The following is a 25,794-nucleotide window of genomic DNA, read 5'->3' on the forward strand; positions in this document are numbered from 1 at the left end:
TCTGAGGTCGCTGATGTGGAGTACCTGCCAATAGGTGGCAACACATTGCACCTAATATGAAAGACGTATGTTGTGAGGGGAGTCTGGAAACTTTTGATGACATAGTGTTGTTCCTCGACTGGCGTCACGTGGCTAAGTGCAAACCGTTCCAGACCTCCCACAAAGAACAGATGCCTGTAAGTTGGCAGCACTGGAAATCGAACACAGTCACCCCCCATAGCATCCACACACGCTGATCACTGAGCTGCAGAGGTGAAGTTTTAGACACACACCGCTCATTAAATGCTATAATTATGACAGAAGTAATGTTAAGTTCACTATTTATGCTCTTCTCTTGAAATACTCTCTGGAGTATAATGGCCTGCAGCTTACCGAATTTCGCAAAAATTCCTTCTTTTCCGTAGTATTTATTTCATTCCAGGAACTTAGAGGTTGAACTTTTCTTTGGTCCAAGTTGAAATTTCAAATAATGAAAAGTCTGCGGTGTGATTTGTTATTAGAGAGTAACAATAAACTGTCTACAATAATAATAATTATCTTGATTTAATTTTTAGAACTTAATGATCAGAATTTGTCACATATGACAGAAACCCCTCTGCACGGTTTTTGCATTTATTCCGCCTTTCATTCTGAGGATTACGTTAGGTTTTTCAAGTCAGCAGTGCCTTCTGTATTCTATCATTAATAAACTAGCGTTTTTTCTTAAGAAATAATTTTGGGGCCTATAAGATGATCATATGACAAAGGTACCCAAAATTTTTGACGGAATAGGTTACGGCCATTGTGAAACTGAAAGAGACGTACCTTTCTTATAAACCCTTGGAATGTAATGCGACATCTTTGCGTTTTCATTCATATCTGCAGAAGACAACATTTCGGTTTCCGTCTCCTGTGTCACATTAGCCACGCGCACTCAGTGTAAAGGCATTCTGCGTAGTGAAGGTGTTTCCTGCTACTTGAGTGTCAATAACCTCTTTTCTTACGCTGGCACTAAAGTCAGTTGATCTTCCCAATTATTGTAAGGAGGTCGCCGTTCGGTTGTAGCGCGTATTCATCATCATCGTAATACACTGAAGCGCCGAAGATAATGGTATAACTATGCGTATTCAATTACAGATATTCAAATAGAGGCAGAATACGGCGCTGCGGTCGGCAACGCCTATATAAGACATCAAGTGTCTGGCGCAGTTGTTCGATCGGTTACTGCTGATACAAGGGCAGGTTATCAAGATTCAAATGAGTTTAAGCGTGGTGTTGTGCTCGGCGCACGATCAATGGGACACAGCATCTCCGAGGTAGCGATGAAGTGGGTATTTTCCTGTACGACCATTTCATGAGTTTTCCGTGAATGTCAGGAACATGGTGAAACATCAGATCTCCGACATCGCAGCGGCCGGAAAAAGACTCTGTAAGGACGGGACCAACGACGACAGAAGAGAATTGTTTAATGTAGCAGAAGCGCAAGCATTCTGCAAATTGCCGCAGATTTCAGTGCTATCAACAAGTGTCAGCGCGCGAACCGTTCAACGAAACATTATCGATATTGGCTTTCGGAGCTGAAAGTCCACTCGTGTACCCTTGATAGACGCTGCATGTCAGCAGGGTACTGTTCAAACTGGTGGAGGCTGTGGGGTGTGTGCAGTTGGAATGATATGGGACTCTTGATACGTCTAGGTACGACTCTATAGGTGACACGCTTTTAACCCCCCTGTGTGATCACCTGCATCCATTCATGTCTATTGTGCTTTCCTACGCTCTTAGGCAGTTCCAGCTTGACACTGCGACACCCCAGACGGCCAGAATTGCTGCAGAGTAGCTCCAGGAGGAACACTAAACACTTCCGCTGGCCACCAAACTCCCATGAAGTGAACGTAATTGATCCTATGTGGCGCTGCAGTCATGGACTGTGCGGCTGGTCCCGGCGTAGGTTCGAGTCCTCCCTCGGTATTGGGTGTGTGTGTTAGTCCTTAGGATAATTTAGGTTCAGTCGTGTGTAAGCTTAGGGACTGATGACCTTAGCAGTTAAGTCCCATATGATTTCACACACATTTGAACTTTTTTTTTTATCCTATCTGGGATGCCGTGCAATGTGCTGTTCAAATGGTTCAAATGACTCTGAGCACTATGGGACTTAACATCAGAGGCCACCAATCCCCTAGAACTTAGAACTACTTAAACCTAACTAGCCTAAGGACATCACACACATCCATGCCCGAGGCAGATTTAGAACCTGGGTCCGTAGTGGGCGCGCGGTTCCAGACTGAAGTCCCTAGAAACGCTCGGCTACTGCGGAAGGCAATGTGCTGTTCAGAAGAGATCTACACCCCCTCGTACTCTTACTGGATTTATGGACAGCCCTGCAGGTTTCATGGAGTTACTAAATATATTAAAGAAAATATTGTTGATAAAGAGTAGTACTGAGGAACCCTCTAGCGTACTTTGGAAATCTGGGTAGTGTTAGAATTTTGGCAATTTTTTCCTCTTAATTCATTACCACCACGTCGTCCTATTTCTTTTGTTGGCAGGAGGAACCATACATAATCCTTCGGAAGCCAGAGGCTGGAGAGGTTCTCTCCGGCAACGACCGCTTCGAGGGGTACTGCAAGGACCTCGCTGATCTGATTGCCAAGAAGATCGGCATCAACTGTGAGTTGTATTATGCCATAATCAATGACTTTGGTGTAGTTTGTTACCATTATGTTTCTGTAGAACTGCACAATGATATTTTAACTCTTGAAGCTACGAAATCAAATTGACTGGGTATTTCTGCCGGTAAAACATTTTTCTGCGGGAGACACTGATCTGATTTCGAGAAAAACCGAAGGTCTTCACCTGCCTGAAAGTTTCTACTTTTCAGAAATTTCTTGACGGTACTTCTGTAGCAAATGTGCGAGTTCAAGCATTGCGTCTTGTTACGTGGTATGTTATGAGAATTCATATCTCACTGCGGCATTCATTGGAAGCTAATCATAGTGATTTGCGTATCTCTTGTTTGAATAAATTGGAGATACTAATTATCTATTTTGCTATTTGATGTAATAAACTACTGGCCAGGCGTAATGGTGGATTCCTGCAAGCGCGCTGATGGCGCAGTTGTGCCTAGTGTCGCGAAGCACTCTATAACATTCGAAAATGGCAACGCTGAGTGTCCGTAGTTGTCTAGTTCGAGTGCTGGTAGAGCGTCAGTTGTAGAACGGTGTGTAGATTTTTCGCACAGGCTTGTTTCGCACTGTTTAGTAAGTTATTAGTTCTGGCAGTTTAAGTGGGAGTAAAAAAACTGTATCTTGTAGTATTATTTGTAAAATATATTTACTGAGTGAATGTGTTTGTGTAAGTTGAAAATGGAAAAGTGGGAAGAAAGAGATGTTTCCTGTGCCATGTCGGTCAGATTTCTAAACAACTTGAATAATACGCACTTTCATAGCAGGTTAAATGCGACTGATAAAGACTGCTGAGTTTCGGAAAACAAAGCAAATAAGTAATCCACTACGTGCACAAATATTTTAAACACCTTGTAGACAACGATAATGGACTGTTGGCATCTACACTATGTGATCAAAAGTATACGGATACCCCCAAAAACATACTTTTTTATATCAGGCGCATTGTGCTGCCACTTACTGCCAGGTGCTCCATACCAGTGGCCTCAGTAGTCATTAGACATAGTTACAGAGGAGAACGGGGCGCTCCGCGGAACTCTGGGACTTCGAACGTGGTCAGGTGACTGGGTGACACTTGCGTCATACGTCTGAAAGCGAGATTTCCACGCTCATAAACATCCCTAGGTCCACTGTTTCCGATGTCATAGTGAAGTGGAAACGTGGAGGGACAAGTACAGCACAAAAGCGTACAGGCCGACCTCGTCTGTTGACTGGCAGAGACCGCCGTCAATTGAAGAGGGTCGTAATGTCTAATAGGTAGACATCTAACCAGACCATCACACAGAAATTCCAAACTGCATCTGGATCCACTGCAAGTACTAAGACAGTTAGGCGGGAGTTGAGAAAACTTGGATTTCATGGTCGGGATGCTGCTCATAAGCCACACATCTCACCGATAAATGCCAAACGACGCCTCGCATGATATAAGGAGCGTAAACACTGGACGATATAACAGGGTAAAACCGTTGTGTGGAATGACGAATCACGATACACAATGTGTTGATCCGATGCAAGGTGGGGGCATAGCGAATGCCCGGAGAACTTCATCTGCCAGCGTATGTAGCGCAAACAGTGAAATTCGGAGGCGGTGGTGTTATGGTGTGGTCGTCTTTTTCATGAAGGGGCTTGCATGCCTTGTTTTGTGTGGCACTGTCACAGCACAGGCCTACATTGATGTTTCAAGGACCTTCTTGCTTCCCACTGTTGAGGAGCAATTCGGAGATGGCACCTGCACTTTTCAACACGGTAGAGCACCTGTTTATAATACACGACCTGTGGCGGAGTGGTTACATGACAATGACATCCCTGTAATGGACTGGCCTGCACAGAGTACTCACCTGAATCCTATAGAACAGCTCTGGAATGTTTTGGAACTTCGACTTCTTGCCAGGCCTCATCGACCGACATCGATACCTCTCCTCAGCGCAGCACTCCGTGAAGAATGGGCTGCCATTCCCCAAGAAACCCTCCAGCAGCTGATTGAACATATGCCTGCGAGAGTGGAAGCTGTCACTAAGGCTAAGAGTGGATTCCAGCATTACCGATGGAGGTAATGGCGAGTACCCAACGTCAGAGAAATGGAGAAAATGTTGGTTGAAAAACTCTGCTATAACATATTAAACGATATACGATTTAAATACAAGCGTCAGAATGATATACAAGTATTACTTCATGACAATGACGTAGTGCCCTCCGGAATTAACGTTTTGCGAACGATGAATTCGCTGCGTACTTGAGACAGAATGCGACCTATATTCTGTTTGGATGAACCTTGGATTACTCAAGACCATTTAGTAAAGTATCTGGCAGAGTTCGAGCCAAAGTGGTGGCCTTACGGTACCTGTTAGGAAAGGGAGGCAGGATGATAGTTGCGCAAGTGGTGTCAGAGAAGACTGACTTCCTTAAAAATGTAAATTAGTTTAGACATGAAGCAAAACAAACAAGTAAGAAGAGTACCTTTCGGAAATGAAAACAGCGGAGTTTGAGCAAATATGCATTTTCGTTTGCTTGCTAATTTGCTAGAAAATCCAGTAGTTATATTTTTTACCCTGGGTTGCCTTTTTGTCACTGATTTACATAAATTTACACTTCATGTGAACTTACAATAACTAATTTTATCTGTAATAGTCTTACACACTGTAGAATGCGAATAACGAATTCAGTTCCAAGGTTTTTTAAATTTTTTTAATTTAAATAATGTACTCGTACATTGTTTATATGACGATGTGAGTACATAGTCTAAATCAATACTTCTACGCAAAAACCAAATTCTATTGATTTTGATCAAAGAAGAAATTATTAGAACAAGTAACAGTTGCAAGTGACCATCAATACATGTGACTCACAGTTTGTCAACAGTGCACTAACAGCCACTCGCCGTACGCCTGACCATAGCTATAGGTGACTAAGTCATAAAATGTAGAAACATAGCGACGTATAGTGCCATCTTTGGTTATATTTTGAACACTAAACGAATGGGAATTTTTACATTTTAAATAACAAATTGAATTACAACTACGATGTTCCCTCGCAGATTATTAAAAAGGAACATTTATCAGAAAGAGAACGAAATCAGCCCCGAAGAAAGACTGCACTACAAGACTGGATATTTCGACATACTACACAAACAAAAAACAGAAAAAAAGAAATCTGTCGGAAACGAATCAGAGCTAGTATAGTAAAATAATATTTGGCTATATAGTTCAAACACAGAATACAATACACGCTTGCAAATGCACTGAGCAACACAGTAGAGGGTCACCTTTTGAAACCCCGTAATTTTCTCCCACTGCGCTGCTCAACCTTCCTCTGTAATGATGAAAAAGCGTGTCGACACATAATAAAATCAACGCCAGAGCTCAGAAGTTCATGTGAGGTGTAAGGCGGGTTTATGGTATCACACTGGCACCAAATTTTACAACAATTCTGCCCGACCGTTATCGTGTTACATAATGGGTAGGTCGTCACACCTCTCTTACTCAAAATTCAGCCCCTTCTTTTGACCCATCAGTGACGGAGGTCAAAACAGTGCCACCTAGCGTTGAAATCGTCCAATTTTCTTATGGGTGTCGGAAGAAAATTATTACAGACATATTGCCGCTAAGGATCGACAGGAAAGGTCCCAGGAAATGGCATGAAGTGCTTCAATGAAAAGATCCCTGACCGTGGAGCGTCGATTTCCACACATTTTTCAGTTCGCAGTGTGATGCGCAACAGGACTAAGTTGTTGACAACGTTAGACCCAGCTGGCAACCCCTAACCCCCCCCCCCCCCCCGGCCGTCCCCCCCCCCACCCCTTCGCACCGCCAGCCCCCTATCCCCAGGATGGTTGAACCGTTCTCTGAGGACATCATGGGACAGCAACTCCGTTGACCGTGATAACGGAATGTGACGCCTTTGGTGCTTAGTGCGGCTACATATTTTGCTCTGGTATACAAGGTGGGAAATTGGAATGCAGTTAAAGGGGAAATAGTAAAAGAAAAGGTTGTAGGACAATATGGGCCAGGGACAAGAAATGAAAGAGGAGAGAGACTAATTGAGTTCTGTACTAAATTTCAGCTAGTAATAGCGAATGCTCCAGTTAAGAATTACAAGAGGAGAAGGTATACCCAGAAAACGCTGGGTGATACAAGAAGATTTCAGTTAGATTTCATCACAGTCAGACAGTGATTCAGAAATCAGATACTGGATTGTAGTGCGTACCCAGAAGCCGATATAGACTCAGATCACAATGTAGCAGTGATGAAGACTAAACTGAAGTTTGAGAGATTAGTCAGAAATAATCAATACGGAAAGAAGTGGGATATTACGAAATGAAGCACTTCTTTAAGGCTATAGCTAGATCAATAACTAATAGCTCAGTAGGCAGTACCGTTGACGAGGAATGGACATCTCTAAAAAGAGCGTTCAGGAAGTTGGAAAGGAAACCGTCGGTACAAAGAAGGTAACTGCGAAGAAACCATGGGTAACAAAAGAATTTATTTTAGGCTACTACAGTTGATCGATGAAAGAAGGAAGGACGAAAATGTTTAGGGAAATTCAGGAATACAGAAATACAAAAAATGGTTCAAATGGCTCTGAGCACTATGTGACTTAACATCTATGGTCATCAGTCCCCAAGAACTTAGAACTACTTAAACCTAACTAACCTAAGGACAGCACACAACACCCAGTCATCATGAGGCAGAGAAAATCCCTGACCCCTCCGGGAATCGAACCCGGGAACCCGGGTGCAGGAAGCCAGAACGCTACCGCACGACCACGAGCTGCGGACAGAAATACATCTCAGTTAGGAATGAAATAAACAGGAAGTGGAGGGAAGCTAAGATGAAAGGGTTGCATGAAAAATGCGAAGAAATCGAAAAAGAAATAATGTTCGGAAGGACTGACTCAGCTTACACAAAAGTCAAAACAACCTTCAGTGACATTAAAAGCAAGGGCGGGGAGACGTCACAGCAGCTATTTCTATTACATTGCTGGTAAAACCCGACGCTAGTATTACAGATTCCTCTTGATCCCTTCGATCCCTTCGGTGCAACAGTCTTGCAAACAGATTTTATTCCGCGGTTTTCTTATCCTTTTACTTTTAATTACATTATTTCAGCACAATTGTTTGCTATGAGATATTAATATGCGCGAACTTTCGTTAGCCGGCGCTAGAGTGGGTTCCAAAGAATAGCTCTGCCCCTAAAATGGGCTGCCTGATAAGAGGTGCGGCGAGACGGGAACTACACTCCTGGAAATTGAAATAAGAACACCGTGAATTCATTGTCCCAGGAAGGGGAAACTTTATTGACACATTCCTGGGGTCAGATACATCACATGATCACACTGACAGAACCACAGGCACATAGACACAGGCAACAGAGCATGCACAATGTCGGCACTAGTACAGTGTATATCCACCTTTCGCAGCAATGCAGGCTGCTATTCTCCCATGGAGACAATCGTAGAGATGCTGGATGTAGTCCTGTGGAACGGCTTGCCATGCCATTTCCACCTGGCGGCTCAGTTGGACCAGCGTTCGTGCTGGACGTGCAGACCGCGTGAGACGACGCTTCATCCAGTCCCAAACATGCTCAATGGGGGACAGATCCGGAGATCTTGCTGGCCAAGGTAGTTGACTTACACCTTCTAGAGCACGTTGGGTGGCACGGGATACATGCGGACGTGCATTGTCCTGTTGGAACAGCAAGTTCCCTTGCCGGTCTAGGAATGGTAGAACGATGGGTTCGATGACGGTTTGGATGTACCGTGCACTATTCAGTGTCCCCTCGACGATCACCAGTGGTGTACGGCCAGTGTAGGTAATCGCTCCCCACACCATGATGCCGGGTGTTGGCCCTGTGTGCCTCGGTCGTATGCAGTCCTGATTGTGGCGCTCACCTGCACGGCGCCAAACACGCATACGACCATCATTGGCACCAAGGCAGAAGCGACTCTCATCGCTGAAGACGACACATCTCCATTCGTCCCTCCATTCACGCCTGTCGCGACACCACTGGAGGCGGGCTGCACGATGTTGGGGCGTGAGCGGAAGACGGCCTAACGGTGTGCGGGACCGTAGCCCAGCTTCATGGAGACGGTTGCGAATGGTCCTCGCCGATACCCCAGGAGCAACAGTGTCCCTAATTTGCTGGGAAGTGGCGGTGCGGTCCCCTACGGCACTGCGTAGGATCCTACGGTCTTGGCGTGCATCCGTGCGTCGCTGCGGTCCGGTCCCAGGTCGACGGGCACGTGCACCTTCCGCTGACCACTGGCGACAACATCGATGTACTGTGGAGACCTCACGCCCCACGTGTTGAGCAATTCGGTGGTACGTCCACCCGGCCTCCCGCATGCCCACTATACGCCCTCGCTCAAAGTCCGTCAACTGCACATACGGTTCACGTCCACGCTGTCGCGGCATGCTACCAGTGTTAAAGACTGCGATGGAGCTCCGTATGCCACGGCAAACTGGCTGACACTGACGGCGGTGGTGCACAAATGCTGCGCAGCTAGCGCCATTCGACGGCCAACACCGCGGTTCCTGGTGTGTCCGCTGTGCCGTGCGTGTGATCATTGCTTGTACAGCCCTCTCGCAGTGTCCGGAGCAAGTATGGTGGGTCTGACACACCGGTGTCAATGTGTTCTTTTTTCCATTTCCAGGAGTGTATTTGCGCCTTCCTCTTTAATGCAGACACACGCTGCATCTGTTCTTCATGCCTGTACTTTCGCTGTGAATAATGACGTTGTTTCCTTTCCTGAAAATAGAAGAAGTACAGGCGAGGATTAAAGGGATGGGGCCAATGGTGTTGCGGGTCGAAACCAAAAATGGCAAGAAATTGTAAAAATTTGCGACCTTCATAATTTTTAGTTGCGTGGCTCATTGGATCGTGTTTCTATGAGCAAATAATTTCTTATTTTCAATTTTTTCGATACTTACATTGCAAATAAATCGAAATAATGCCAGTGCATTTCTTAACACTTTCACAAAAGATATGAAAAGCAAAAACAGAAATTTGTAATAGAAAATAAATTTCCAAGAAATTTGCAGCGTCCATAAGGAAGTTCGTTCTTGTCATTTATTGCCAACACTTGTAACCTATTATAATTCTCTATGAAAAAAGACGAAAGCCGGAATACACAACAAAATTTTTACTGTCATTCAGATTGGCCGCTGTGGCTGAGCGGTTCTAGGTGCTTCAGTCCGGAACCGCCCTGCTTCTACGGTTGCAGGTTCGAATCCTGCCTCCGGCCTGAATGTGTGTGATGTCCTTAGGTTAGTTAGGCTTAGGTAGTTCTAAGTCTAATGGACCGATGACCTCAGATGTTAAGTCCCATAGTGCTTAGAGCCATTTGAACCATTTGAACGGTCATTCAGTAATACTGTGACTTCTTGTAACAGTCGTTTTACATCTACCATTTCCTATGCACTTAAGTGTGACGGAACGTTGTGAAGCACTCGTTGTAGTCAATTTGACGAGATGGGCAAGAGTTGTTCCCAACTGAGAGAAACAATTGCGTTTCACACATACCTTTGTAAGTAATTACCAGTCATGTCGTGTGCTCATACTTTCTCGTAATTTCTCGTAACCTGCTATATTTTTGCAGTACTGGAGGAATTCACTTAGAAAGCCACATAACACTGAAGGGTTCCTGAATTTGTGTTGCCCACCTAATGGCGCTAACTGGCACGTTAGCATTGTTTTCTGGATACTTTTTGTCTCCCTTGGATTTCAGTGACCGTTTCCATTTTACTGTCACTCACATCATTTCGTCACGAATTTGGTCAAGAAACCACTTTGTTGGTCTATGAAGCATAATCAGAGCTTTCTGGTCGTAATCGAAAATTCTTCTAGTGAACAATAAACTGAAACTCTCATCGAAGTTAGAAGTGGACGAAAAGGATTTTCTTTTTCAAAGTCACTATGTACGAGGGCAGTTCAATAAGTAATGCAACACATTTTTTTTCTCGGCCAATTTTGGTTGAAAAAGCCGGAAATTTCTTGTGGAATATTTTCAAACATTCCCGCTTCGTCTCGTATAGTTTCATTGACTTCCAACAGGCGGCAGCGCTGTACGGAGCTGTTAAAATGGCGTCTGTAACGGATGTGCGTTGCAAACAACGGGCAGTAATCGAGTTTCTTTTGGCGGAAAACCAGGGCATCTCACATATTCATAGGCGCTTGCAAAATGTCTACGGTGATCTGGCAGTGGACAAAAGCACGGTGAGTCGTTGAGCAAAGCGTGTGTCACCATCGCCGCAAGGTCAAGCAAGACTGTCTGATCTCCCGCGTGCGGGCCGGCCGTGCACAGCTGTGACTCCTGCAATGGCGGAGCGTGCGAACACACTCGTTCGAGATAATCGACGGATCACCATCAAACAACTCAGTGCTCAACTTGACATCTCTGTTGGTAGTGCTGTCACAATTGTTCACCAGTTTGGATATTCAAAGGTTTGTTCCCGCTGGGTCCCTCGTTGTCTAACCGAACACTATAAAGAGCAAAGGAGAACCATCTGTGCGGAATTGCTTGCTCCTCATGTGGCTGAGGGTGACAATTTCTTGTCAAAGATTGTTACAGGCGATGAAACATGGGTTCATCACTTCGAACCTGAAACAAAACGGCAATCAATGGAGTGGCGTCACACCCACACCCACTCCCCTACCAAGAAAAAGTTTAAAGCCATACCCTCAGCCGGTAAAGTCATGGTTACAGTCTTCTGGGACGCTGAAGGGGTTATTCTGTTCGATGTCCTTCCCCATGGTCAAACGATCAACTCTGAAGTGTATTGTGCTACTCTTCAGAAATTGAAGAAACGACTTCAGCGTGTTCGTAGGCACAAAAATCTGAACGAACTTCTCCTTCTTCATGACAACGCAAGACCTCACTCAAGTCTTCGCAACCGAGAGGAGCGCACAAAGCTTCAGTGGACTGTTCTTCCTCATGCACCCTACAGCCCCGATCTCGCACCGTCGGATTTCCATACGTTTGGCCCAAAGACGGACGCAATCCGTGGGAGGCACTACGCGGATGATGAAGAAGTTATTGATGCAGTACGACGTTGGCTCCGACATCGACCAGTGGAATGGTACCGTGCAGGCATACAGGCCCTCATTTCAAGGTGGCGTAAGGCCGTAGCATTGAATGGAGATTACGTTGAAAAATAGTGTTGTGTAGCTAAAAGATTGGGGAACAACCTGGTGTATTTCAATGCTGAATAAAACAACCCCTGTTTCAGAAAAAAAATGTGTTGCATTACTTATTGAACTGCCCTCGTATTTGCATAGTACTTTGTACGACAAGAAATGGATAATTTCACATTATTCGACTGTGCCTGACACTCAGTTACGAGCGATTTGCTATGGTCGTATTCATGTGGAATGCACGGGAACCATCCCCGCATCGTTGGCCATCTCCGAAGAACTGTCTTCAAAATCTGTTAATGTATATCTCTCAAGCAATGTAAACGGTATGATATACCCGAAACACCAACTTATTTCGTATGCTGCACATGTTTGAAGTCTCAAGTAAATTAATGTGCATATGGTAAATAGCAATGAAACTATAATTTTTATTGGAATACACTAAAGTACGATCGCTCTGCTCCAAAATGAGTCTATTTTATGTCGAAATAAGTGAATATATAAGCAGGGGCTGTAAAAAATATAGAAACACAAGAGAACAACACATCGCCATGCCTAATATAGTGTACTGAAACCGGTAGCATTCAAAACAGCTTCCAGTCATCTCAAAACGGATAAATACAAGTCCTGTATAGTTTTTAATAAGTTCTTGTATCATTCTCCCTACAATATTATGGCAAGTTCAGGTAACAGTGATGGTGGTTGATAGCGATCATGCACCCTTCTCTCCAAAGTAGACCACAAACTCTCAATAATATTGATATCTGCTGACTGTGGTGGTCAGAGGAGACACAACGATTCATCCTCGTGCTCGCAAAACCTGTGCTGTGTGATGCGAGCTTATGAGCAGGAGCCCTGTCGTCTTGCAACGCAGCATTGGAGAACAAACATTGTACCATGGGATGGACCCGATTAGCCAAAATGGTCACATAATCCTTCGCAGTATTACTACCTTGGAGAGTAACAGCGGGGGCCATGGAAGACCACGATATGATTGCCCACATCATCACTGGACACCTGCCACGCTTCATTCTTGGAACCTGAACTCCTCCAGAAGGTGGAAACAGCGTGAAACAAGAAGCATCCGACCAAAAGAATTTTATCTGCTGTTAGTCCATTGTCCAGGTGTCCGCCCCGGGTAGTTGAGTGGTCAACGCGACAGAATGTCAATCCTAATTGCCCGGGTTCGATTCCCGGCTGGTCGGAGATTTTCTCCACTCAGGGACTCGATGTTGTGTTGTCATAATCATCATCATTTCATCCCCATCGACACGCAAGTCGCCGAAGTGGTGTTAAATCGAAAGACTTGCATGCGGCGCACGGTCTTCCCGACGGGAGGCCCCAGTCACACGACATTTACATTGTCCATGTTTTACAGCTTCGTCACCACATTTGTCTGTTACTTCCATTTCCATCAGTGATGAATGGTTTTGGAATTCCAGGTCGCCGTGTAATTCCTTGTTTATGGTGCGCCCTTCATGTTGTTTCGGTGCTGACTGGGTCTGCGAGTTCGTATTGCAGCCAGCTCTTTATTGACTTCTCCAGGTGTCGTACTTTTATTTTCCGCAGCAATGCTCTACAGTGACCATCTCTCATGATCACACAACACACAGTTTCGTCCGATGTGTGACTTAGTAGATGATGTTTTTCCATTTTCCATTTATGCTGTGTAAATATTCAGTACACCAAATAGTTCGTCTACCTCGCTTGTGGAAGCACACTCAATACGAAGTCCAGCAATTTACCCACGTCCGAATACACTGAACTCCAACATAATGCACTCACGACTACACAGTACGTTGATATGACCATGACTTACACTTGAAACGTATTGAAGACATTGCACAAGTGCTTCATGGTGGAGTACAGCAGTAGAGCCCACTGGCCCGGCTGTGTTGCCATAATTTTCCCCATAACCTGTACGTCAAAAGCAGTTATATTTCCAACACTTATACAGCTGGAAAGAAAAACGGGAAAAATGCTGCAATGTCGATAATTGTCTTAAAATCAGTGAAGTGCTGAACAGTAGAATTAGTTGCTGATGGAATTCATGATAATGAATGTAGACAAAATATACGTGGTTATTACAACCTAGCTTGTTCGGTGGATGGAAACATTTAGTTATATGATTTCGTTTTAGTCCATTACCGTCAGTTTTAGATATTCTAACGGAGCTAGCCGGTTTCTCTACTTTATGATGTAACGCCTTACCAACTGAGCTATAACGTCAGCAATCCCTTTTATAGGCCTCATGGGTGCGATTTATCTCAGCACAGGAGGACAGTGGCCAAAGAAGAAAACGACTAAAATATCGGTATGAGCATCAAGTTTAGTTATTCGTTCATTAACAATATTTTCCACATTTTTTCCATGCTCTATATGTAAATGTGCAAGAGTAGTAGTGTTCTTACTTTTTACGGAGCGTCTAACAGTGATTTGGATTTCTTAGGAAGCCAGAAAATCTACAACGCTTCTTCAATATCATTTTTTTCCTCTTCTTTCAAATATCCACCCACAGAAATCTTCCATCAACATACAACACGAAGTACCAAAGTCAGTTCTCATGTGCAATAAGACCCATGTGGCCTGTGGTGGAGGTGGAATACTAACTTTAGATATCTTAAATACAGCTTTACGCCTCATGATTTTTACAAAATCCTGTTCCAAGAAAACCTAATAGCGATGACTCAATTCCTATCTTTTTGTATGTTACAACACAGAATACAGAACAGCTATGGCTCCCAACGCTTCATATGCACTCTAAAGATGAAGGCGAATTCAACAGAAGGAAATAAAGTTTTGAATACTGATAAGCTCCAGCTGTCAATATTTCTTATTTACTCTTACGTCGCAGGACATATGTAAGAGTTGGAAGTAATATTCGAGGAACTCACTCTATCCTGTTGTAAACACTTATCACAACAGGACTGATTTGTGTGTGGGTGGGTTAGTTTATTATGGGGGTTTTCACTATACAGGCTAGATTTGGACTGAGGTTCGGAGGTCGATCGACACGTAGTGCACCTGGGGATAGCGTCAAGAGATGGATCCACCTACGTTACGCCGGAAATAGTGTTCTGAAGTGGATCCATTAGCGTTAGGTCAGTAGTTGGACGTGTGGCCCATGAGAAATTGACACACACGCACACAAATTAGGGCAGTTGTGCTAGGTGTTTACAATAGGATAAGGCCAATTCCTAGAACACTATTTCCATCTATTACATACATTCTAGAACTTTAGTCTATTTAAGGAACTTTGATAGCTGCAGTTGATCAGTGTTATAAACATTATTTTCATGTCTGACTCACATCTTCTATTTTTACAGTATATGCCGTCCCTTGGCAACCACAGCAGGACTGTATTCTGTGTATGAACAATCAAGAAAGTACAAATGGATGTCATCGTTTTTAGATGTTCATGGAGCAAGATTTTACAAGAATCAGAAGGCATAAAGCTGCATTTAAGATATCTAACGTCGCCACTACCTCTACAACAGCCGATCTGTGTTTCAGTGTATGTAAGGGTTGGGTTTGATAGTTGGCACTGTGTGCTGATGGAAGACTTCTTTCTCTGGGTGCACGTATGACAATAGGAAGAATTGATCTTGCATGCATTTTAAAGATTCTGTAGCTTGCTGTAGGACTCTGAACCACTGTTGGATGTCAGGGCAAGCAGTAAGAGCACATCTCTACACACGTATGGAAAAAAATGGAGAAAATGTAAGAATATGGAACACGGGAATAACATGGAAATCATGACAAAATACAGAAAGACGTGGAAAATATGGTAAATGAGTGAATAACGAAGCTTAATGCTGATAATTGGATTGTTTTCGCTTTCCTCTGTGGTCATTACCGATCTGTGGAGAAATAAATCGTATCTGTAAGGCCTGAAAATATGTGTTGAAGTTACAGATCAGCCAATAAGGTGTTAGATTATAAAGCAAAGAAAAAGGTTTCGTAGATTAAAATACCACAACTGATGTTAATAGATTCAAAATAATTCATACAAAAATATGTTGCCATCCACATGACTGGCTAGGTTGTAATGGGTACACACATTTTTCCTACATTTAAGTCAATTATCATTTTAGCCGTTTTTTCGGTTTCCTTTCTGGCATTATCACTGGTGTAAAATTCACTGCTTTGGACATATATACAATATAGTAGTTAACTGCCATGATCAGGTTTTCCAGGAGGAGATCTATAAATTTATACTGTTGCCTTCTTATGAATACTTTTATTTATTTGCCAAGATCGCTTTGTTAGAACAAAAGTGGGTTACTAGCTTCAGCAATTTCCATAAGATGAGAAGCGGTAATCACGTCATGAAATGATTTGAACTACTGTCACGAGAGCAACATGCAATGTGCTGTAATTTTTTTAATGTGTACGGCTGCAATCCAAAGTCAAAATACAATAAGTAAACTGATAAGTAAAATTAAATGAAGATATGCCGTAAGAACGTTGAGGCCTTACGATAATGTGCCAGATGTGTTGCCATAATGTATGTACAACTTAGAATTTGTATGGAATGAACAAATCACATACATGCCGCATAACGACGTTTCATGGTATATTGCCATGTTGGTTACGATAGAGCAACTAACGACTAGACTTAGGGTAGAATGAAAATGCTCTGTGCTGGGAGATGCCACCAGACGGTGGACAGCAATGATGATGCCGATTAGAAATAATGTAATAGGGTCCCATGTTTGTATTACACTAGAATATACTAAGGTACTTTAACACCTAAATAGCGCGCATCAGGTAATCACAAGAGGAAAATTTCACAAATTTTACGTGTAAAGATACAGCATGCTGTGAAGTGTCATAAATGGTGGCCCACGACCTAGGAATAAGTCACTAACAAAACTTCTTGTTGTAACGTTGACACTATATCAATACATGCAATATTAAAAGATTAAGTCGTACAAGCCACCATGTAATGTAGGAAGCAATATGAAATACAATTCATGTATAAATTTTTTTTATTAAAACAAGCATCAAACTCTAAACATATGTAAAATGTACTGAATCCACATCTTAATATCAGTACGCTCTCACTCTATTTATATTGCCAAAACCAGTAAGCCACTTATGTGTTAAAATAAGGATCTTGACAAATAAATAAAAGTTTTCATAAGAAGACTACGTAAAAATAAATACCACTCTCAAAAATTTTCTGTTAGAAGTTACGTCATTTCAAATAAAACATTCTAGTTTTTGATTAGTTGTCAGGAGTAAACAGGTACTGAATACCGGGGTTGGCATGATTCTCACAGGGACTCGACTGCTGCATCTGACACCAATGAGAGAGGAGTCAATGTGACACTTGTGCAGCAGGCGGGTTGTGCAGCTCGCAGCAGCTCGAGTCTCCTGCGGAACCAGCGGTGCCATACAGCGCGAGGGGCCGTCGCCACATTTGAAACTGCCAATCCCGCTAACCTAGAAGCGTCAAGCATCCGTCATTGTTTTCTTTCGGTATCCAAAGCCTGCACCCATACCTTATTAAGTGTGCATACATGGTTAATGTTAAAATTGTTACTGTTTTCTTCTAATCTTTGCCACCTCCTTCATAATAGAATCCCAATATGTTACGCATGAGCCAAGACTCTCATCTCTTCAGATTGTATTTTACGGCCGTTTTCCAGCCAGTGCTCAGCTATGGCCGACTGGTTGAACTCGCTTTGTTTAATATGTCACTCTTGCTCAGTACAACACCCCGCAACTCTGCAAACTGACTGACCTATATAGACGCCGTGGCATTCACAGGGGACACCATACACACTGGGTATGTGGAGAGCTATATCTCTTTTAACAAGGTGCAGTGTATCTCATATCTTAGAGGTGTGGCCGGACACTAGTCTCAGTCCATGTTTACTCAGCACACGTCTTAACCTGCTGTTCGTTATCTCACAGTAAGGAAAGAAAGCATCTGGCTTGGCTTCTTCTTCGGAATCTCAAGGCATCCTTCGTTTCGGTCATCTGGAAGCGTTTTCAGTATCTCCCCTTATTGTAAAGGCTCACTATGAACACACGTTCTCAAATGCTGAACGTCACCACAAATTATATTTTCTCTGTGTACTAACGTGTTCAGGACTGCTTCACTGTGTGCAGGACCGTGAAATCTTCTGGTATCCAAGTATCAAACAGCCTGCGTTAGTTTCCTGTATACTGAATGAGCAAACCAGCCTCCTGCCATCTGCTCAACTAAAAAATGCAAGATCGGTAGCTTCCCATCCTTCGCCATCTCGATAGTAAATTTAACGTCAGGACTCCATTTATGTGATCGAGGAACTGTAACAGGGTCTACATAAATCAACCATTTGCACAGTTATCGAGCGTTGTATGAGAAGAAGTGACTTATTAAACATATTCCTGCGCGACGCGCTGGATGTCCAGGCAGCGCGGACGGCTGCTAGGGTTGACGTATTGTAAGAGCAGCAGTGGCATGTCTTACAGCTACCTTAGTATAGATAAGAGGGCTTGTGAGCCCCGACGCATCAACACGAACTATTATTAGCAGTGGGATTACAGGCACGCACACCTCTTGCTCGTCTTGCACTCACGCCACAGCATCGATGTGCACGGCTCGATTGCTGACGCCACAGGATCCCTTGAAATGGCGCGCCAAGGTCTTCAGATTATGCCTGCACGCAAGTATAGACTTCGTGAATCCTGTCTCGTAGAATGTATTCTTCCAAAATACACTGGGCCTTGTGGTCTGGGGTGCGGTAAGCCACAACATTTGTTCATCCTTGGTGTTTCTAGAAGGGATGCTAACCAGCGCTCGAAACTTACAGAATGTTCTTAGACCCGTTCTTTTGCCGTTCTTGCAACAGGAAGGTGATGTGTTATCCTAACAAGATAATGCTCGGCCGCACACGGCCCACAAAACTCAACGTTCTCTGCAAGGCCTACGGCAACTTCTCGGGCCAACAGATCTTCGTTCTTATCTCCAATCGAGCATGTGTGGTATATGATGGGACGAACAGTGACTCGTGCAACTCGCGAACCAGCAACTCTTGGAGAACTACGTGAATACGTAGAGCAGGCGTGGCATAACGTTTCCCCGGACGGGATTCACCATCTGTACGAACGTCTGGATGCCACAGTCAGAGTCTGTATTTCTGCCCGTGGAGGCTACACAGTATACTAATATTGGTGTTTCGGCATGGGTGATGGACTGGTCACTTTTGTAATAGCGTGGGTCTTGAGAACGGAAGTACCTTGAACTGCAGCTTTTCCCACAAATAATATTATTCCACAATTCTTAAAGACAGATGCAATGAATCATATAGACTTTGGTTTTTCCACATTAAAGGATTTATTTTTAGATTCCTGCAATAGATGGATGTCATATGCTGCCCATAAACGTATCAGTCTTGGATATTAGCTGATTTGTCTTTTATTTTCAACGAGACTGCCGTAGATGAGAGGGTGACCTACATTCTTCATCACTTTTTTGATCCCTCCCTGAAATTTATGTCCTTATCAATCGACATTGTATGAGTGACTAACTTCCTCTTCTCTCACTCGACTTAAATAAACGCCGGCCGGTGTGGCCGAGCGGTTCTAGGCGCTACAGTCTGGAACCGCGCGACCGCTACGGTCGCAGGTTCGATTCCTGCCTCGGGCATGGATGTGTGTGATGTCCTTAGGTTAGGTAGGTTTAAGTAGTTCTAAGTTCTAGGGGACTGATGACCAAAGAAGTTAAGTCCCATAGTGCTCAGAGCCATTTGAACCATTTGCACTTAAACACTATTAATTACCGTAATGCTGAATTTCACACATTCTAAAGTCACTTCAGACAGCCTTCTAAGATCTAGGAGAGGATTCAGGCACTGTTGCATAATAATGTCGTCTGTCACACAAAACACTACGCAAATATGTAGCAACATTGAGTAAGAAATCCTTCTCTTCCACTTCTAACTTTTAGAATTGTTTTAGCTTCTTGTCCACTATAGGAACTTTAATTAACATCCAAAAGCTATTAGTCATAGACCAACATCGTTGGTTCTTGACTTAATCCATCACAAATGCTGTCAGTGACAGTGCCGGCCGGAGTGGCCGAGCGGTTCTAGGCGCTACAGTCTGGAGCCGCGGGTAGTAGTTAACTGCCATGATCAGGTTTTCCAGGAGGAGATCTATAAATTTATACTGTTGCCTTCTTATGAATACTTTTATTTATTTGCCAAGATCGCTTTGTTAGAACAAAAGTGGGTTACTAGCTTCAGCAATTTCCATAAGATGAGAAGCGGTAATCACGTCATGAAATGATTTGAACTACTGTCACGAGAGCAACATGCAATGTGCTGTAATTTTTTTAATGTGTACGGCTGCAATCCAAAGTCAAAATACAATAAGTAAACTGATAAGTAAAATTAAATGAAGATATGCCGTAAGAACGTTGAGGCCTTACGATAATGTGCCAGATGTGTTGCCATAATGTATGTACAACTTAGAATTTGTATGGAATGAACAAATCACATACATGCCGCATAACGACGTTTCATGGTATATTGCCATGTTGGTTACGATAGAGCAACTAACGACTAGACTTAGGGTAGAATGAAAATGCTCTGTGCTGGGAGATGCCACCAGACGGTGGACAGCAATGATGATGCCGATTAGAAATAATGTAATAGGGTCCCATGTTTGTATTACACTAGAATATACTAAGGTACTTTAACACCTAAATAGCGCGCATCAGGTAATCACAAGAGGAAAATTTCACAAATTTTACGTGTAAAGATACAGCATGCTGTGAAGTGTCATAAATGGTGGCCCACGACCTAGGAATAAGTCACTAACAAAACTTCTTGTTGTAACGTTGACACTATATCAATACATGCAATATTAAAAGATTAAGTCGTACAAGCCACCATGTAATGTAGGAAGCAATATGAAATACAATTCATGTATAAATTTTTTTTATTAAAACAAGCATCAAACTCTAAACATATGTAAAATGTACTGAATCCACATCTTAATATCAGTACGCTCTCACTCTATTTATATTGCCAAAACCAGTAAGCCACTTATGTGTTAAAATAAGGATCTTGACAAATAAATAAAAGTTTTCATAAGAAGACTACGTAAAAATAAATACCACTCTCAAAAATTTTCTGTTAGAAGTTACGTCATTTCAAATAAAACATTCTAGTTTTTGATTAGTTGTCAGGAGTAAACAGGTACTGAATACCGGGGTTGGCATGATTCTCACAGGGACTCGACTGCTGCATCTGACACCAATGAGAGAGGAGTCAATGTGACACTTGTGCAGCAGGCGGGTTGTGCAGCTCGCAGCAGCTCGAGTCTCCTGCGGAACCAGCGGTGCCATACAGCGCGAGGGGCCGTCGCCACATTTGAAACTGCCAATCCCGCTAACCTAGAAGCGTCAAGCATCCGTCATTGTTTTCTTTCGGTATCCAAAGCCTGCACCCATACCTTATTAAGTGTGCATACATGGTTAATGTTAAAATTGTTACTGTTTTCTTCTAATCTTTGCCACCTCCTTCATAATAGAATCCCAATATGTTACGCATGAGCCAAGACTCTCATCTCTTCAGATTGTATTTTACGGCCGTTTTCCAGCCAGTGCTCAGCTATGGCCGACTGGTTGAACTCGCTTTGTTTAATATGTCACTCTTGCTCAGTACAACACCCCGCAACTCTGCAAACTGACTGACCTATATAGACGCCGTGGCATTCACAGGGGACACCATACACACTGGGTATGTGGAGAGCTATATCTCTTTTAACAAGGTGCAGTGTATCTCATATCTTAGAGGTGTGGCCGGACACTAGTCTCAGTCCATGTTTACTCAGCACACGTCTTAACCTGCTGTTCGTTATCTCACAGTAAGGAAAGAAAGCATCTGGCTTGGCTTCTTCTTCGGAATCTCAAGGCATCCTTCGTTTCGGTCATCTGGAAGCGTTTTCAGTATCTCCCCTTATTGTAAAGGCTCACTATGAACACACGTTCTCAAATGCTGAACGTCACCACAAATTATATTTTCTCTGTGTACTAACGTGTTCAGGACTGCTTCACTGTGTGCAGGACCGTGAAATCTTCTGGTATCCAAGTATCAAACAGCCTGCGTTAGTTTCCTGTATACTGAATGAGCAAACCAGCCTCCTGCCATCTGCTCAACTAAAAAATGCAAGATCGGTAGCTTCCCATCCTTCGCCATCTCGATAGTAAATTTAACGTCAGGACTCCATTTATGTGATCGAGGAACTGTAACAGGGTCTACATAAATCAACCATTTGCACAGTTATCGAGCGTTGTATGAGAAGAAGTGACTTATTAAACATATTCCTGCGCGACGCGCTGGATGTCCAGGCAGCGCGGACGGCTGCTAGGGTTGACGTATTGTAAGAGCAGCAGTGGCATGTCTTACAGCTACCTTAGTATAGATAAGAGGGCTTGTGAGCCCCGACGCATCAACACGAACTATTATTAGCAGTGGGATTACAGGCACGCACACCTCTTGCTCGTCTTGCACTCACGCCACAGCATCGATGTGCACGGCTCGATTGCTGACGCCACAGGATCCCTTGAAATGGCGCGCCAAGGTCTTCAGATTATGCCTGCACGCAAGTATAGACTTCGTGAATCCTGTCTCGTAGAATGTATTCTTCCAAAATACACTGGGCCTTGTGGTCTGGGGTGCGGTAAGCCACAACATTTGTTCATCCTTGGTGTTTCTAGAAGGGATGCTAACCAGCGCTCGAAACTTACAGAATGTTCTTAGACCCGTTCTTTTGCCGTTCTTGCAACAGGAAGGTGATGTGTTATCCTAACAAGATAATGCTCGGCCGCACACGGCCCACAAAACTCAACGTTCTCTGCAAGGCCTACGGCAACTTCTCGGGCCAACAGATCTTCGTTCTTATCTCCAATCGAGCATGTGTGGTATATGATGGGACGAACAGTGACTCGTGCAACTCGCGAACCAGCAACTCTTGGAGAACTACGTGAATACGTAGAGCAGGCGTGGCATAACGTTTCCCCGGACGGGATTCACCATCTGTACGAACGTCTGGATGCCACAGTCAGAGTCTGTATTTCTGCCCGTGGAGGCTACACAGTATACTAATATTGGTGTTTCGGCATGGGTGATGGACTGGTCACTTTTGTAATAGCGTGGGTCTTGAGAACGGAAGTACCTTGAACTGCAGCTTTTCCCACAAATAATATTATTCCACAATTCTTAAAGACAGATGCAATGAATCATATAGACTTTGGTTTTTCCACATTAAAGGATTTATTTTTAGATTCCTGCAATAGATGGATGTCATATGCTGCCCATAAACGTATCAGTCTTGGATATTAGCTGATTTGTCTTTTATTTTCAACGAGACTGCCGTAGATGAGAGGGTGACCTACATTCTTCATCACTTTTTTGATCCCTCCCTGAAATTTATGTCCTTATCAATCGACATTGTATGAGTGACTAACTTCCTCTTCTCTCACTCGACTTAAATAAACGCCGGCCGGTGTGGCCGAGCGGTTCTAGGCGCTACAGTCTGGAACCGCGCGACCGCTACGGTCGCAGGTTCGATTCCTGCCTCGGGCATGGATGTGTGTGATGTCCTTAGGTTAGGTAGGTTTAAGTAGTTCTAAGTTCTAGGGGACTGATGACCAAAGAAGTTAAGTCCCATAGTGCTCAGAGCCATTTGAACCATTTGCACTTAAACACTATTAATTACCGTAATGCTGAATTTCACACATTCTAAAGTCACTTCAGACAGCCTTCTAAGATCTAGGAGAGGATTCAGGCACTGTTGCATAATAATGTCGTCTGTCACACAAAACACTACGCAAATATGTAGCAACATTGAGTAAGAAATCCTTCTCTTCCACTTCTAACTTTTAGAATTGTTTTAGCTTCTTGTCCACTATAGGAACTTTAATTAACATCCAAAAGCTATTAGTCATAGACCAACATCGTTGGTTCTTGACTTAATCCATCACAAATGCTGTCAGTGACAGTGCCGGCCGGAGTGGCCGAGCGGTTCTAGGCGCTACAGTCTGGAGCCGCGGGACCGCTGCGGTCGCAGGTTCGAATCCTGCCTCGGGCATGGATGTGTGTGATGTCCTTAGGTTAGTTAGGTTTAAGTAGTTCTAAGTTCTAGGGAACTGATGACCACAGCAGTTAAGTCCCATAGTGCTCAGAGCCATTTGAACCATTTTGTCAGTGACATTGAAATGGGAATAGTCACTTTAATCCAAAGGGGACAAGAACAATCGAAAAAGCAGTGTTACCACACCAGTTGAAGTAACTAAGTATGTAAGACAGTTTGAAAAGCCCCTCAATGTGAAGCAACTTTCTAAATTAATATCTCTGGTTAAGCAGAAACCCAGTAGCTTGTGAAAAATTATCAGAAAGCAAGCACACTCAAAACGATTGGCAAGTAACACCATGTAAATGGAACTGTAAGCCCTCCCCTTCCTACAAAAATAAGTGTGCATCAAATTTTGTTCACTCCCAGCTGGAAACCGCCTTTGCCCAACTCGCCGAGAACTGTGTGTAAAGGAAGTTTCACTATGGTCCACGCCATCCACTTGCATGAAAAATGCGAAATGCAAATAACTCACACAAGAAGTCGCAGTACTATTTATTTCTGCTTTCGGGTTTCTTCATAGCGAACTACTGCTGGTAACAACATGTGGCGACACATCGTAGCAACCAGTGTGAACACATGTCTTGCAGAATGAATGTGGCACGTAGGCAGTGATACATTAGGTATAATGATTATGGTTTAGCATGGTATATGTAAACAAAACATAAAATTGTATGATTGTCGCTGCCGTGCGGAAATCATTGGAAGCCACTAATTTCGTAGCTGGGGAATGAGCTTAGAAAAATAACAAAGGAACTGTCGGATGAGAGTTAAATTTTTATCTAATAGTTTTCATATGCATTGCCAATTCCTAAGCTCGGCCGGCCGCGGTGGCCGTGCGGTTCTAGGCGCGTCTGTCCGGAACCGCGTGACTGCTACGGTCGCGGGTTCGAATCCTGCCTCGGGCAAGGATGTGTGTGATGTGCTTAGGTTAGTTAGGTTTAAGTAGTTCTAAGTTCTAGGGGACTGATGACCTCAGATGTCAAGTCCCATAGTGCTCAGAGCCATTTGAACCATTTTTCCTAAGCTCGTTTGTCTGTTTACTAAAACGGATCAGTGCATAGTGAAAATTATGTTTAAAGACAAACTGATTTTCTGTCTCACACATCATCTCCGTACAGTACAATGTGTACAGTGCGATGAGTTCCTTTTAGTGAAGTCGACGAAAACAAATTATTGTACAGGAAAACGTCGCTAGTATGCGGAATGTTGACAGTATTCTCAGAGAATTAGAGAGACATGCAGTAAAAATATATTAGATCGTGTTAAGACAGGTTACGTGGTGTGTCATCAAGCTGCAGTCCTTGTCGCGGCTGGCCCCATTTTCTCTGACATGGAAGGCAGCATCTGATCACTGCCGCCCTGCCAATTGCGGCTTGCTGGCGAGCGACTTAAGATGCTTCGTAGCAAGGTGCTTCAAAATAGTTCAAATGGCTCTAAGCACTAAGGGACTTAACATCTGAGGTTATCAGTCTCCTAGACTTAGAACTACTTAAACCTAACTAACCTAAGGACATCATGTACATCTACATCTACATCCATACTCCGCAAGCCACCTGACGGTGTGTGGCGGAGGGTACTTTGAGTTCCTCTATCGGTGCTCCCTTCTATTCCAGTCTCGTATTGTTCTTGGAAAGAAATATTGTCGGTATGCCTCTGTGTGGGCTCTAATCTCTCTGATTTTATCCTCATCGTCTCTTCACGAGATATATGTAGGAGGGAGAAATATACTGCTTGACTCCTCGGTGAAGATACGTTTGTAAACTTCAACAAAAGCCCGTACCGAGCTACTGAGCGTCTCTCCTGCAAAGTCTTCCGCTGGAGTTTATCTATCATCTCCGTAACGCTTTCGCGATTACTAAATGATCCTG

General features: G+C 43.5%; 1 protein-coding gene across 1 annotated transcript in view; it reads left to right on the plus strand.

The window, feature by feature from the left end:
• Positions 1-25,794, plus strand: part of LOC124795343 (glutamate receptor 1-like) — a 680,176-nt gene that overhangs the window by 463,371 nt on the left and 191,011 nt on the right. The window contains exon 10 of the mRNA XM_047259331.1: positions 2,526-2,646. Coding sequence (XP_047115287.1) covers positions 2,526-2,646 — 121 coding nt within the window. The remainder of the gene's footprint in view (positions 1-2,525; positions 2,647-25,794) is intronic.

Source organism: Schistocerca piceifrons, chromosome 4 (assembly GCF_021461385.2).
Source record: "Schistocerca piceifrons isolate TAMUIC-IGC-003096 chromosome 4, iqSchPice1.1, whole genome shotgun sequence".
Taxonomy (NCBI): Eukaryota; Metazoa; Arthropoda; class Insecta; order Orthoptera; family Acrididae; genus Schistocerca; species Schistocerca piceifrons.